This window comes from Zerene cesonia, chromosome 16 (assembly GCF_012273895.1).
Source record: "Zerene cesonia ecotype Mississippi chromosome 16, Zerene_cesonia_1.1, whole genome shotgun sequence".
Classification (NCBI taxonomy): domain Eukaryota; kingdom Metazoa; phylum Arthropoda; class Insecta; order Lepidoptera; family Pieridae; genus Zerene; species Zerene cesonia.
Window position 1 is genome coordinate 7307911 of NC_052117.1, and position 15740 is coordinate 7323650.

The 15740-nt window shown below is 33.8% G+C and overlaps 2 protein-coding genes across 3 annotated transcripts; one reads left to right on the forward strand and one right to left on the reverse strand.

Moving 5' to 3' along the window:
- Positions 1–150: 150 nt before the first annotated feature.
- On the reverse strand, positions 151–15740 carry LOC119832765. Of its 2 annotated transcripts, XM_038356506.1 has the most exons (20): positions 15611–15740; positions 15024–15386; positions 14837–14940; positions 14535–14591; positions 13911–13937; positions 13523–13579; positions 12834–13040; positions 11945–12089; positions 11518–11541; positions 10575–10725; positions 10093–10164; positions 9767–9862; positions 8905–9139; positions 8330–8453; positions 7631–7847; positions 6752–6950; positions 6154–6326; positions 5340–5540; positions 392–504; positions 151–322 (listed from the first exon to the last, which is right to left on the reverse strand). In XM_038356506.1, the coding sequence occupies exons 1-20, from the start codon at positions 15637–15639 to the stop codon at positions 229–231; spliced, it is 2688 nt and encodes an 895-aa protein (XP_038212434.1). In that variant the 5' UTR covers positions 15640–15740; the 3' UTR covers positions 151–228. The 2 variants fall into 2 exon arrangements, with proteins under 2 accessions (XP_038212434.1, XP_038212435.1); XM_038356507.1 differs by lacking the exon at positions 11518–11541.
- On the forward strand, positions 615–3585 carry LOC119832766 (nuclear valosin-containing protein-like). Its single transcript, XM_038356509.1, has one exon. It carries the CDS (start codon positions 721–723, stop codon positions 3316–3318), a length of 2598 nt encoding a protein of 865 aa, XP_038212437.1. The 5' UTR covers positions 615–720; the 3' UTR covers positions 3319–3585.

Consider the following 15740-nt stretch of genomic DNA (forward strand, 5'->3'; position numbering starts at 1 on the left):
TAATTCGAATATAATATTATTAAAACAAGAAATAAAACATTAATAATCATTTGCTTAAGGTATGCTTAAGCTTACTTGTATCATAAGAATGTAGTAAGGTACCTATTTAGATGTTAAAAAATAAAAAATTAAATATTATTTTAATCTTCATCACTTTATTATCTTATATTCGAATAAACCAACTGTAGTGAATGTATTTTCCGTCAATTTACACATATTCATGTATTATTATACTTTTAAAATTGCTATATTATCTAGCTTCAATAACTTCATGAAGTAGTCTAAAGCATTCTTTAAGTCCCAATTTTTTTCTTCTAAGCACCTGAAAACATACATTATATTATCGAGGACATCATAGTTTTAATTGCCAAAAAAAGAAATGCACACTTACTTTTTACTATGTTCCCACTTCAATTCAGTCAATTTCATGAAAATATTAATAAGACTCTCTTTGGTTTCGTCATCAAGGGGAGTATCAAAATTTAAGCTTATTTTGTTTTGGACCTGAAAAAATTTATTTCATCTTATTATGCAGTGTTAATTTCAATAATTATTCAACTGGTATCATCCATTTTGTATCTGTTAGTTACATAACTGTCACTCGCGTTAGTGACAATACACTGTCAATTTGTCAAATTGTCAAACATTAATTCGCGACTGAAACGGCGTGGGGTTCATTATTGTACCATTTTAATTAAATCTAAAAGAAACCAACTTGTTATGATGAAGAAACATCAAACTAGACAAAAGACGTTCAGCGATCCAGTGATTGTTTCGCGTGTTAAGAATTACCTAGCTGAAAATGTAGACAAAACATTTGTAGATGTTAGTCAAATGGCGCGTTCTCTCAAAGAGCGCTATCGTGAATACAGTAATAGGAGTGACAACGCTTTCTGTCAGATGGTTGAAAGTGCTTACAAAGTAGTGTTACAAAGTTATGGATTAGACGGAGCATCGACGTCCGAGGGTTCAGAGGAAGAATCAGACTTAGAGTTATTAGATGAAAATAACAGCGCCTTGAACGACCGTTTAATGGTGATGTATGGAATGGATAAAAAGCGGCCGGCGGCCTCCCGCCGAGCGACAGACAAGTCTGGTGAGCCTATAGACATAATTAGTAGTGACGAAGAGGGCAGTGCCGCGCCAAAACTTCCAAAAATAAGTGATCAAATCACCATAACCCCACATATTCCAATTCGAAATACGAATAATTCAAATGATAACCCCTCTAAACCTGCGCCCGTACAAAATGCGACAGATAAAAAGCGCAAACCAGATGTGAAAACTGCACCTGCTAAGAAGAAATATGAGGTAGGGCCCAAAAATGTTAAAGTCAGTTTTGAAGATGTTGGTGGTATAGCAGATATGATAACACAAATTTGTGACTTAATTCTACATATGAAACACCCAGAAGTTTATGAAAAATTGGGAATAAGGAGTCCCAGGGGAGCCTTATTACATGGACCTCCAGGTACAGGAAAGACTTTGTTAGCACATGCCATTGCAGGAAAATTACAGCTTCCCTTTATAGCCGTAAGTGGTACTGAGCTAGTAGGTGGTGTGTCTGGGGAATCAGAAGAGAGAATTAGAGAACTCTTTGAAAGAGCAGTTATGGAAGCTCCGTGTATATTGTTCATAGATGAAATCGATGCTGTCTGTGGTAACCGAATACATGCTCAAAAAGATATGGAAAAAAGAATGGTTGCTCAGTTATTAGCAAGTTTAGACAGTTTATGTGAAGAAAGCACATCAGTCCTGGTTCTTGCAGCGACAAACAATCCTGATACCCTTGATCCTGCCTTAAGAAGGGCAGGGCGCCTTGAACAAGAAATTACTTTAGGCATTCCATCATTAAAAGCAAGAAAGGAAATTCTCTCGATTTTATGTAAAAAATTGTCTCTCAGTGAAGATATTGATATGAATGTGTTAGCTCAAATTACACCAGGTTTTGTCGGAGCAGATCTACAGGCGTTAGTAAACAAAGCCAGTACTTATGCTGTTAAAAGAATATTCAGAGAAATTCGTAATATGGAAAAGGAACAAACAATTAAAGCTATTGAAAGTATTAAGCCTCCAGAAGATACTGTTGCCATAATACCCAATGGAGACAAAGAGAGTGAAGAACCAGTCAAGGAAGTAGAAAACGATACAGATGCTGTTGCAGTTCAAACACTGCCCACAGAAAATCCTGATGTACCTGAGCCAGAAGTGACTACAGAAAATGTGATAGAAGAAACCAATAATACTATTGCTCCTGAACATGTAGATGTAGATCCAACTGTGGAAGTCATGGAATTACTAGAAAGCACTACTGCTTATTCATTTGAGAAGCTAAAAGGGCTTGCCATTCGGCAAGAAGATTTTTTGAAAGCGCTCAAAACTACAAAGCCTTGTGCAGTTAGAGAGGGTATTGTCACGGTTCCCGATGTTACATGGGATGATGTTGGCTCTTTAAGCCAAGTCAGGAAAGACTTGCAGTTAGCTGTATTGGCTCCCGTCAAGTACCCTGAGTTGATGAAAAAATTAGGGTTAGCAGCGCCGAGTGGCGTATTGCTCTGTGGACCACCAGGTTGTGGTAAAACCTTACTAGCTAAAGCAGTTGCAAATGAAGCTGGAGTGAACTTCATTTCAGTGAAGGGTCCAGAGTTACTCAACATGTATGTCGGTGAGAGTGAAAGGGCAGTTCGTACATGTTTCCGACGGGCACGTAATTCAGCCCCATGCGTTATATTCTTCGATGAATTTGATGCCTTATGTCCAAGGAGAAGTTCACAAGATAATAATGGTGCAGCAAGAGTAGTTAATCAATTGCTTACTGAGATGGATGGGATAGAAAGTCGTGAAGGCGTGTTCGTGCTAGCAGCGTCGAACCGACCAGATATCATAGACCCAGCCGTATTAAGACCGGGTCGATTAGATCGCATTATGTATGTTGGTATGCCAGCGAGGGAAGACAGATACGACATATTACAGAAACTAACGAAAGGTGGTACAAGTCCTCAGCTAGGGCCTGATGTTGATTTACAAGTCATTGCAGAGTTAACAGAAGGATACACAGGTGCTGATTTATCTGGTTTAGTGCGATCTGCTGCTACAAATGCCTTAACTACACACATATCAAATGGCTCTATGGAAGGCGAGATATTCGTAACATTCGACGATTTTAGAGCAGCATTAGGAAAGTGTAAGCCTTCTGTGTCATCCAAAGAGCAAGCGCATTACGAGAAGTTGCGATTAAAGTATGCTGGAGGTATTGACGAAAAGGAAATGGAAATGGAAACTGAACCCACAAATGAGGAATCTATGGATACTGTTTAGCAAAGTGATTTAATTTCATACATGAGCCACGTCCTGTATTTTTAATGATAGATGTAATAGTGCCAATATGTTTCATTTTAAGCTAAAAAAACATTAAGGCGTCAATGTTTTACCTTAAGATTAAAGTTCAATAAAATTTGCCTTATATTGTACCAAATTAAATATTCGTTTTTTTTATGCAGAATAAATAAATGCAGTGATTGTGTACACTTGTAGGTTTAATGGTAATCTTAATTTGCATTATGAATAAACTATTTTAAATAACAATATTTTTATTTTAACTCTATAAAAAGTTTAGATGACACATACTAATAATATAGAAATCCTATAGAAGATTAATATAAAAACTAAGAATGATATTATAAATAAATGTTTAAAGTAAAAATATTTATCTACATATTACATTGATTCTATTAATCATTATTATTCCAATATTTAAATATATATAAATTAATAATACTTTATTAAGGTACCGAAGTAAAAAAGAAACTACATATTTAAAAACTCAAATTAGGACATAATAATATACGTTATTAAATGCCTTTATATAATATGGAATGAGAAATTCAAGAAGCTCAATGAATACGTTAAAAACTTAATATCTGTGATAGATAAAATTTCCTGAATAAATAAAATTGTGACTTTCAATAAGTTCATGGTTTTATATGGGTAAATATAGTTTATTGAAATTTAATTATTTTCTGAAAATAATTCATACAACTAGCTTATTCATTCATAGTTGGATTTATAGTAATGAAATTAATGTTTATATTTTCCGATTCTATATAGATGGAGCTTGTAAGTTGTTTTTTATTTTTTTTTTAAGTTTGCTCAGTGTTTTCCACCAAATTATTTTTGTTTTTGACATAGTACCCATGTCATTCATACAGACAAAAATTGGTTGCTGGATGCACATTCACGTTACTATTATTTAGAATTCTGTAGTATAACAGCTACATAATATACTTTGTGTTACTGTTTTTATCAAGTGTACCTACTCGTCCTATAGGATAACGTGTGCAAAACAGGCCATTTTCCTTATTACATATTATTGTCTATGAGTTATATTCTTGGTTCTGGGTCTAAGATGGCCTAACATATTGTAGTAGCACCATCCCTGCATTGTGCTTGAATCAAGCCAATCGTATAATTACAATAGAACTACAATTAACGTGAGTTCGCAAAATCATAGATTTATTTATCCTACAGTCATAGCCTATTTGCATTCATGTTATATTAATTATTATCTTATATTTTTCTTTCTAATTAAATAGGTGACAAGAAAATATTAACCATGGTATGGTTATATATAGGCATATTATGAGTATTACTCGAGATGTTAGGGTGCAGCTATGTATATTGGAGAAGCATATGAACAAAATATGAAGTAAGTATTTAAATACCTTTTCGAATATGGGAACTAAGATCATGCGGTAGTGGGTTCACAAAGAAATGATAATAGCTTCTATTGACGCAGTAAAAAATTTAACAAACTTTTATTAGCTTCACCTGTACGTTTTTATGTAAGCGACCTCTTTAGACTCGGTTTTGACCCACTTTAAACGGACAATTTGATTCAAATCGTGTGCACTTATCAAGGATCATTTATAACAATAATCTGTATATTATGATCAAGTTACATAATTTACTTGATTCTATAACTAAAGTGTATTTGTTTTATATTTCTTACTACATTTATTATTTAAAGTTGTTTTTAAAAATATACAGTAACTGTGAGTGTGATTTAATTTTAAATAACTAGTTCAGTGTGCAATAAATTCATCTCATAAATATACATCCCATATATAATTATTTTGCCTATTGGAATTACTGAATACCTAATTATTCTCAAGTACCATGCCTTTTTATAATATTTCTCGTGTGTATACAATTCTAAATGCATATTAAGTTAATTTTTTGGATTAGACCAAAAAATACCCGTCGGGCTCAAATAACAAAAATTCAGGATTTTGTTCCTCTGACTTAGACTAAATTAAAAACATACCAAAATGTATACTTACCAAAGCTTTCTTAAAAGCGGATCTCGCGTATTCTTTAGTGGGCTCATCCCAAAACAACATTTCGTGACCAATCTTATACTCTACACCATTACTGTTCACTAGAAGAACAGTTCTAGTGAATGCTATAAGATGTTCATCTTCCGCCAGAGACGTGGATGTTAGTCTCAAAATACCCCCAATTCTAAGAAGAGTTGTGTTTTCCTAAAATTTGGGATCAGTAGATAGATGAGACTTTCTGATAAGAGATTGTCAACTATAAGTATTATATGGTATGCTACAGGACAGTTTCACAACAACCCACATGAGTACAAGGATCCTTTGGCACTTGGACGACACTGGCAGGAAGGGTCAAAGGGTTAAAATAAGGGTTGCCAATTCAATGCTTTTATATGATCTAGATCAAGCTTATCTCGTTGTTATATGCCCCTTTTTATGTTTAAGCGACTCGCCTTCCAGTCAGTGTGGTTCGTCTGATGGTAAGCGATCACCACCGGCCTGGAACATTCCAAGAGGTAGTGGCTATGCGAATGCGCTACCCGCTTTTTAAGGGGAAAGGGATAACAAAAGGATTGGCGACTGGAAAGGAGGAATGGACTAGCAAGGGTGAGAAGAAGGAAGCGGGCCTTGGGCTCCCTCACTCACTGAACGAAACACAGTAGCATGCTATTTCATGCCGAGTTTCTGTGAGTCTGTCCAATTCGTACCGAAGCCTGCTCGTCTTCCACAATTCTCTCAGTTAAAATGACAAAAAATGTATGATAATTAACGAAAAAAAAGCGGTGATACCGGATCAATATATATATCAAATACATACATCGTGCTGCAATACATCCAATGTGAACGATGTGGGGTCGTGTTGTATATTCGGCCACTTTTTGTACAGTTTGACTATTTTATCCGGCCCCTCGATTATGTCAATTTTGTCTTCTTCCAGACTACTCACTCTCAGGAATAAGTTGCGTATATCTTTCAAGTCTTGGTCGTAACCTGTATAATATGACCATTAATATTTATTAGTGTTGGAAGAAATAGATTGTTTTATGACAAGTTAGATTTTTAATGAAAACAGCAAAAATATAAATTGTTCCATTTATAAATTAGAAAAAAACTATTTTAAAGTTATAAAATAATTATAATTTAATTACCGCAGAAGATATTAAAAACAGATTTATTTTATTTCAGTTAGATGGTTAATGTCAAAAGATAACTTACTAAAGTTATAAACGCGAAAGCTTGTATGTATTGTTGTTGGATGTTAAGTCACACAATTATTAATAAAGTAAATTCACAGAAAAATGTCTGCATTCTACTCACTGCCAAGTACCATCAAAATCCGTACAGTGGTTTTCACGTTTTCACATTCCTACAAAGTTTCGCATTCATACTATGAGAAAAAGAAAACATATACTCACGCAACTTCCGCTTGCACGTTATGCTCAACGCTGCATTTTTATGATACAAATGCATTAACTCCACCCGGTCTTCCGGTTCCTTGTCCAACAATCTAAAGAATACGCCCAGGAACCTCTCCGCGATGGGTTTCGCATCTTTCGGACAATAGTTCCGCTTGAAACTTGGTATGTCGCCTTTCAATGTTATTGGCACGCCATCCTGTAGGAATATAACTGTGAGAAAAAATCCTACTTATATTATAAATGCGAAAGTTCGTCAGAATGTATGTGCATGTGTATGTTAGTTACACTTTCACGCAAAGGTTACAGAATCGATTGCAATGAAATTTGGTACGTAGATAGCTGGACAACTAGAATAACACATAGGCATTTTATCCCGATATTGCAACGGGATACAGACTTAATAATAATGTACCAAAAATATGATTAATACAGCAGTACATGTTCTTTTATTATCACATAAAATAAAACGAAATTAAAAATATCTCTCGTCATCTTGCTTTTAATGGAATGCGACATTCGTAACATTGCGTGGTTTTGTTTATGGATAAAAATTGCCTTTAGTTTTCCAAGTGGGCTTGAATACTATTCGTACTAAAAAATTATTATTTACTTATCACAAAAGATTTAACCGAGTATAAATTTTCAAAATTTAAATAAGTAAATGGTACCTCACGGGAGGCACCCGCTATCAAATAAAACAGAAATCATCAAAATCGGTTCAGCCAATCAAGAGTTTTGAAGCAATAAATACAAAAAAATTGAGTCGAATTGACAACCGCCTCTATTTTTGCAAAGCTAGTTTGTAAAGTTTGTTATTTTTAATTTTTTTTCGATCATCGTTTCCATATAATAATCATATTCTGACGCGAAACTTACCAATACCCTCAAACTGGGGAACATAGTCCTGGCAACTTTAACATAATAGTCTCCGTCCACATAGTTCAGACACATGGGGTTGCCCTCCAAAACCAGAGACCGTAACGTCAAATCGCGGCACGGCATCAGCACTTTTATCGTTTCAAAATGGTTATACGATACGTTCAGGTGTTTAAGATGAGGTGTGTTGTGGAGAAGATCGAATCCTTGTAGGGATCTGTAAAAAAAATATCTCAAAATTGGTCAAGTGCGAGCCGCACTCGTGACTTCCGGGTTCACGGGTTCCCTTCAAATAAAGAGCAGGTGCGTAACAAATTCGTCACCCATCCAATTTGTGACCGTGCCAACCGCTGCTTAACCTTGATTTTGTTTAAAACAGTATGCAAATTTATTATGCAGTTATAGCGGAAAAAGAAATACACGATCTCTGAAAATTTCAATAATCCCAACTATCACGGTTCATGACACAGCTTGGTGACAGACTATCTGACGGACAACGTACAGAACCATAAAAGTGATTCAGGTATTTTTGATGTAACAGCCATACATGCAAATTAAATTGAACACAATATAAGCAATTATAGGCCATTGTTCACAAGTACAATTTTCAACATAAATTACGTCTTCTTAAAGTAATTTATAAATAAATTAATAATATATGGCAACACAAAAAATAAATACAAAATAAAGATCGCTCACGTTAATCTATTGTACGAAAGGTCCAATTCTTGAAGATTATTCCAATCCTTAAACTGCAGTAGATCCATCAGTTCCCGTTGATTCGAGAGACGGTTCAGTGGAAAGTAAATAAAGTGGCTCACATCTGAAATTATCGAGTGAAATAATCTATAATAATGTTATAATTAGCTTCTTTAATTTATGATTAGCTTTTTTTGGAGCTTCTTCAAAATAAAATTGGTTACTGATTTCAATATATTATATATAAATTTTCATAATAATCGCTTGATGTTCATTTTTAATAGTAAGCGATCACCACCGCCTTTGAACATTCACAGAAGAAATGCTTACGCGAGCAGAGCTTGCTTTTAAGAAGTAAGGGATAAGGAAAGGATTGACGATTGGAAAGAAGGAATGGGAAGGGTGAGGAAGAGGAAACGGGCCTCCGGTTCCCCCATTCACCGTACGAAACACAGTAGCATGCTACTATTTCACGTCGATCTGTGCGGGTGTGGTGTTTCCCCGGTGCGGAGCTGACCCAATTCGTGACGAAGCGTGAAAAACCAATACAAAGTAAAAGCTAACACATATCTTACCTTCACTCAGAGTGAATCCCGAGAGATTCCCTTTCCCATCCTCAATGCACATATCCAGTCTGTTCCTCAAAACCAATCTAGGTATAAAGCTCAATTGTTTAGTATTCAACAAAGTCACAGTTATTGTGATCATAAGTTCAACATCGCCTTTACGTATCGAGAAACCTAGATGGTGTAGCGCAAGTAACGCCGGGCGACATCTGTTTACGAGGAATTTGCATTGTTCTTGTGTAAACTGTGGAAATAGTGGGCATATTTTATTTATTTTTACATACAATATTGTAATTGTTGAAATAATGTTTCATATTGGTTGAGATGGTTCTTAATCATCTCGATAGGTGGCGTGGGGTGCCCCTTAGGCACATGAAACCGAAAGAGTAGAAGAAATTCGATTTCTGTGGCGGGATCACGGGTGGCCGAGAGGCTAGGCGTTGCTACGGTTTGGCAAAAAGACGCGGGTTCTCGCGAGAATTAGAATTCTGCCTTATGAGATATTTTTATGATTTCTACTTCGTTGTTCTAGCACCCAATCTTGCAAATTTCGTTCTTATTCGTATTATAAAAAAGCATACCATTCATAGGAAAACATTATTTTTTTTTATATTATATAACGATTTAATGTTACACACCAAATCAAAAATGTTAAAAGAGCAAGCAAAGGAGCAGATGGGCCACCTGGTGTTAAGTGGTCACCATCGCCCGTAAACAACAACAATACTAGAGGTGTTACAGGTGTTTTGCCGGACTTTCAGAGACATAAATTCTTTCTGTGTTAAATAGCCCATTTATTGAGGAAGGCTTTCAGGTACTACGTGTGTAAAACCGCGAAACACAGCTAGTATAACATTGAAAATGAACATACCTCGATGAAACATGGAATGAAACTAGATCCCTTTATGTTTTCTAGCAGCGTGTCAATGACGTTTTCCTTTGTCCACGAAGGCGGGTATCCTTTAACCTATAAAATAAAAAATAAAAATTATTTTATTATAACTACATAGTATAAAACAAAGTCGCTTTCTCTGTCTGTCCCTGTGTCCCTATGTATGCTTAAATCTTTAAAATCTACGCAACGAATTTTGATAACGTTTTTTTTAAATACACTATGGCATGTATCATTCCCTTTTACCTAGTAGGAAATATTTTGGAGTTAGCATTCTGTAAATATTAACTTTTATGTATACTTACCGCAACTATGATAAATGCGACATTGTTACTATAATCCTCCTCAATCTGTTCCTTTTCCATCATCATTACAGTCTGAAATAAAGTACAATGTAAGATATTTTTTTATTAATAAAATCTATAAAAATAAACAATTTTGGGTTAAAAGACAACTTTAAATTAGATTATATTCTTCTACTCCAGTTTAAACATGGGTTTTCAACGCACAAACGACTGACTTTTACAAGTTGGAAGTATCGCTGTGTGTGTATCTCGTCAGCGGCTCGTAGCTCGCGAACGGATTAACCGATTTTGATTTTGTTTCAAAGAAGAATTAGTCAGGAGTGTTTATAGCCTATGTTCTATAAATCGATCTAAGCAAGCCGCCGCCTCAAAATTGTATATGAAATATTTATTCCCAAGTCCCTCAATATGGGTATTAAATGAAAGACCTTATATAGTTCGGAAGTTTTTTTCTTATTCAAATTTATTTATCTTGCTGTTACCTTAGAAGATCTAGCAGTGACACTGCGTTTTGTTAGAATCGTTTTCTTCCATGGCCACTGATCACGATGTTTGACTACCGTAGCATCTGTACTATTTATTATATCCTCTCTCTCGTGCACTGGTATGGACTTGGCGATTTCTATAACCTCTCTGAAAGAACCAATTTATACCATATTTTTTGTATTTTTATAATTAAAACACTGTTATATCTGTATAGTAATCTGATGTAGAAAATGTAAAGTGCAAAAAAATACTCCTACATTACGAGAACACGTCATGGTGACAATTTCTGAATCTAAAACTTTATGCAAGTCTATAGAAATTCTTGATTCTTGGCAATCTGTATTTATAGCATACTGATTAAAGAATTTTGGACATAGTTCCATACTATCCTCGCATTGACACGTTATAAAGTGAAACATACTACTAGATATAATAAACCAGTTTTAGCCCGCGGCTTCGCACCTGTTAAATTCGAAGAAGTTTAATAGATGTTTAGACGTTCCTCTTAAATCACTCTATATATTAAAAAAAAAACCATCAAAATCCTTTGTGGAGTTTTAGAGATCCAAGCATACGTACATCTAAGCGACTTTGCTTTATACTATGTAGTGATTAATGTACGTATAAAATCTCCAAGTTCAATAAAACAAGGCATATGTAAATACGTATCTAAGTCTTATAAATATAATAAAAGAGTTATTATACAATAAAGCTTATATGAACTGAAAAGATGAAAAATATATTTTTTTTACAAAGTATAAGTAGTTCACGTTTTTATCAGAAGTGTTAGGGAAAGACTGATTATTGTAAAATGAAATGGCATTTAACCTACAGTTAAAAATAAAGGTCACTGCAAATATGCATAAATCAAGCGATTAATTAAATTTAACGAAGCGAAGCGTTAAATTTTGTTTCAGCAATTTTCGAATAAGATTTTACCTATTTGGCGTAAGAACATCTTCCCTGAAATCACAATTATATTATTGTAATTAATAAGAATTTTATAATAATACTAACTTATTTAGTTATAAAAATTTTCGTTGTTGCATGATAATTTTATCTGTATTAGAGATTTATATATAAAAATAAGTCGGGTTTTCCTTTCTGACGCTATCACTCCAGAACGCACGAACCGATTTCCACGGTTTTGCATTTGTTGGAAAGGTCTCGGGCTCCATGAGGTTTATAGCAAAGAAAATTCAGGAAAAATTTCAACAGAAAAGCGGGAAAATCATTTTTCACATACAGCCATCTGGTGGCGAAACGGAGTTCGCCGGGTTTGTTAGTGACTTATAAAATTGATTAAAATCTAAGACGATTTCGAATTCAACCTCAAGGACCAACAAAAGTGACAAACACACTGTACCTTGTTTCCTGGTCTCTATTGAGGCATAAATTTATAGTTAACTTGGGTTTCTTGGGTTGCGTTTGCGGTCCCAATCTTTGAAATGCGCTCAAACGCTTCTGTTTGTTTTCTAAAGCATCTGGAGATTCTGAAGCTGGACGCACTTCTGGAATTGAAGTAATTCATTGGGCATATTGCAAGGTTTGCAATGAAAATAATATGATAGTCTGACCTCCTTGTATCTGGTATTAGGTGCCTTATGTAAAATATCCTATGTCCTTTTTCGGATCTCTAACGATATATGTGCTAAATTTCCTCCAGATCAGTTCAATGGACTAGGTAAGGAGAAGAGTGAGACAGACAGAGTTACTTTGGTTTTTATAAAATTAGTAGGGATTTCTTTATTTATTCATTTGACTTCAGCCAACTTGCAGTAAAGTTAAAACATCTTAAAACTATCATCTATATAAACTTAATACTAAAACTTTGTGGACATTAATTATTAAATGTACCGTTTTATTTTTGTTTAGGCCAAGGTAAACTATTTATATGTTATGTAAAGTATGTTTTTAAAGGGACCCTCAAGCTAAATTAATATTATGTGAAAGACAATAAATGCGATCGCTTTAAAGTTAAACGTTTTCATACATTGTACAGGATTGAAAAGTTATCATTAGCTCAAACAGAAGCATCTTTAAAACTCATCAAAAGCCAGTGCATTACAGTTTTAATACACTTCAGTTCTAGTCACAAATCAACCAATAAAATGCAATTTTTTTGTAGTAAATAATGTTCATTGAGCATATTTAAAACAACAAAATACATACAACACGATACATGTCATACATGTCACGATACAGTCCATATGCTTACCCCACCCAAGCATTTTGCTCTGGTTTATTATACATACCTTCAATAACTTCATCATACGCTTCAGTTGGTGAATATTGCTCTTTGGGAACATTGGTGTCCTCCAAATTTACAAACATTTCTCCACTTGGATAGTATGGGTATGGATTCGGTAGATGACCTGGGGCATATGTGTTGGCCATTGTGTTGTATGGATTGGCATTCTGGATTTGTGCCATAACAGGTTGCATTTGCATTTGGTGTGGTACTATACACAAAAATAATATATGTAGTTACTTTCTTTTTTACTTACAAACTCTTCCTTCATCTTCTATAGGTATTGGTGCATTTTTGTATTTTTGTGATGTTATGTATATACGAAAATTGAGGTAGATAGGGTATATGTTTAGAGAAAATGGGAAAAACTTGGACATTGACTTCTAGATCTGAAGCTAAAAGATAAAAGCAGAGAAAAATATGGTTGTAAGAAAAGAAAAATAGGGGGCCATAGGGACGGCTACAGAAAGCGGGTAAAAATATGAGTGGAAAAGTTAAGTTGCAGCTTTCAAGTGTTGAAAAATTTTGAAATCGGTTCAGTGGTTTTTGTGTGTAAACGTTACAAACATACAAAAGTCACACGTTATGCCTAGCAAGTGGTGATCCTCTCAACGTTCAAAAGTTTATAAAAATAAATAGGAGTTGTGGTTTCTTGTGACACACATCCAGAAACATTAAATGCTTCTAACTCACCTTGTTGTGGTCTGATAGCTCCTATATTCTGACGAGCTAAAAATGACATTGGTATACCTGAAAATATAAACATTTTTACTAGAATCCTTAGATTAATAACATATAAATGAATACAGTAATTCTAGTCTGATGGTTTGCCCACGCGAATAAAGAGTATTTAAATATTTAAATATATATACCACACCAATGTTTGAATATAAATATAAATACCATACAAAGTTTGAAATTATAATTGTATGTATATCAGTAGACTATATGTATATCAGTAGATCAGTAGAGTCATTGCAACGTGAAAGAACAACAAACAAAAAATTTTTTTCATTTGACATTAATAAGGATTTATAGTTATAGTATGAATTCAATAACTTTATGTATTATAACCACTTACCTCTTGGTAATGACTGAACTGGTTGAACTAGAAAAGAAAATAAAAAAATGTTAAATTGAAAAGGAATGTATGCAGTACGATTCACAAATTGACAATTGAATATGACTATACTATAATATTATCATTTTACGGCATCAGGTACAGGAATTTTCGTCAATTGATTTCATTTCAAAAACTAATATATATTCTCCACTATTACTAATATGAAATTACTAATATTACTAATATCATTCATATTTTTATTAGTCCTTGAATAGTCTTTAAAGTATAATTTATACATACATATATACAGTTGTTTATGGACTCCAGGCAAATTACCAAGTTTGGGAGCAGCAATGGGTTAGTGGTGAGGATGTGAGACTTAAATCGCAAAGTTAGAGGTTGGAGACCAGACGCGCATGTGTAATATTTTTTTTAATTTGGTTTGCTGATGTTTGAAATGGAACTAAAACATATTGAGGGAACTGGCATGTCAAAGAATCAAATATTTGAAGACAGGTGACATCTGCCAACCTGCATTTCGTGAATGTGCTGCATTATGGGCTGAATCCTCACAGAAAGCATGTGTTCCTGCAGGGTAGACATATGGATATGATGTAAGTTTAAATAAAACTATTAACTCACCAGGTGCAACAAAATCAGAACTATAAATATCGCTAGTTAGTTCTGGAGTTTTTGATGCTGAAAAATAAATAGCAAGTATATTCTTTAGGATATAGTATACTTTTAATGATTATAGGCTAGAAATTTACGAAACATATTGCTTTGATAAATTATTTTGTCTCAAATAGCTTTTTATAAATACAATTAATTCCTCAAATAGATTTTGTTTATCAATTAAAAACAAGCTTACGATAATTTATGATTTTATGTAGACATAAATACATAGAAACATAACACATTGAATTATCAAATATAAATACTACCTCCTTGCTGTTGAGTTTTAGCAGTATGATCCAAGATTGTATGAATGTTTCTTGATACTTCACCAATTCTTTCCTTTTTTATTGGATACCCCCTCTGTCTCGGTCTGTCAATATTCATAGATAATTAACAATTTTTTTTACTTACGAATGCATTTTCATTATAACTTTTATCAAGAATTATTCTTACTCAATTGTATTAATTGTTCCTTGGACATTTTTCTGTGCCACCTTCACTTGAACATTTGGTTTCTCATTCGCATTTGCTTTAAGAATATCTTTATTTTTAAGTCCTCTCTTATTCATTGGGACATTATCGTTACTATTATGAGGTGCAACCTTGTCACTACTACTAGCTGCATCTGTTTTAAGCACTTCATTATGAAATACAAGGGTTTCATTAGATTTTATACTTGCCATATTGTCTTTGACTATTTTCTGGGGATCAGCTTTCTCAAAGTTTAAAAACGGATCACCGGGCACTTGAATGTTTCGATTGATTTTTTTGAATGCTTTGCGTTTTCGTTTTTTGCCCTTACCGGTTTTTCCCTGGCTGGAAATGTAACAAATCGTTTAAAGCAAGCATAATCCGCAGTGTTATTTTAGCACAGAAAACGCTACATATATTATGTCAATTTTAGAGATTCAATAAAAACATACATCAATCATAAAAATGACAACTATTTTGTGTTTCAACAGTTTTATATTATAGGTTTGATGATTTATAAAACGTATTAGGTTAAAATGTAAATTATTTGTTATGAAAAAAGTTCTCACGTTTTTACATCATTATCTGCTTCATTCATAATCTTAGCAGTATCTTGATATTTCGTAGGCAATAGATGTTCCTAAAAAAAATATAATTTTCAATCAATGATATTAGTAAACAATCATCTATCGTACATTT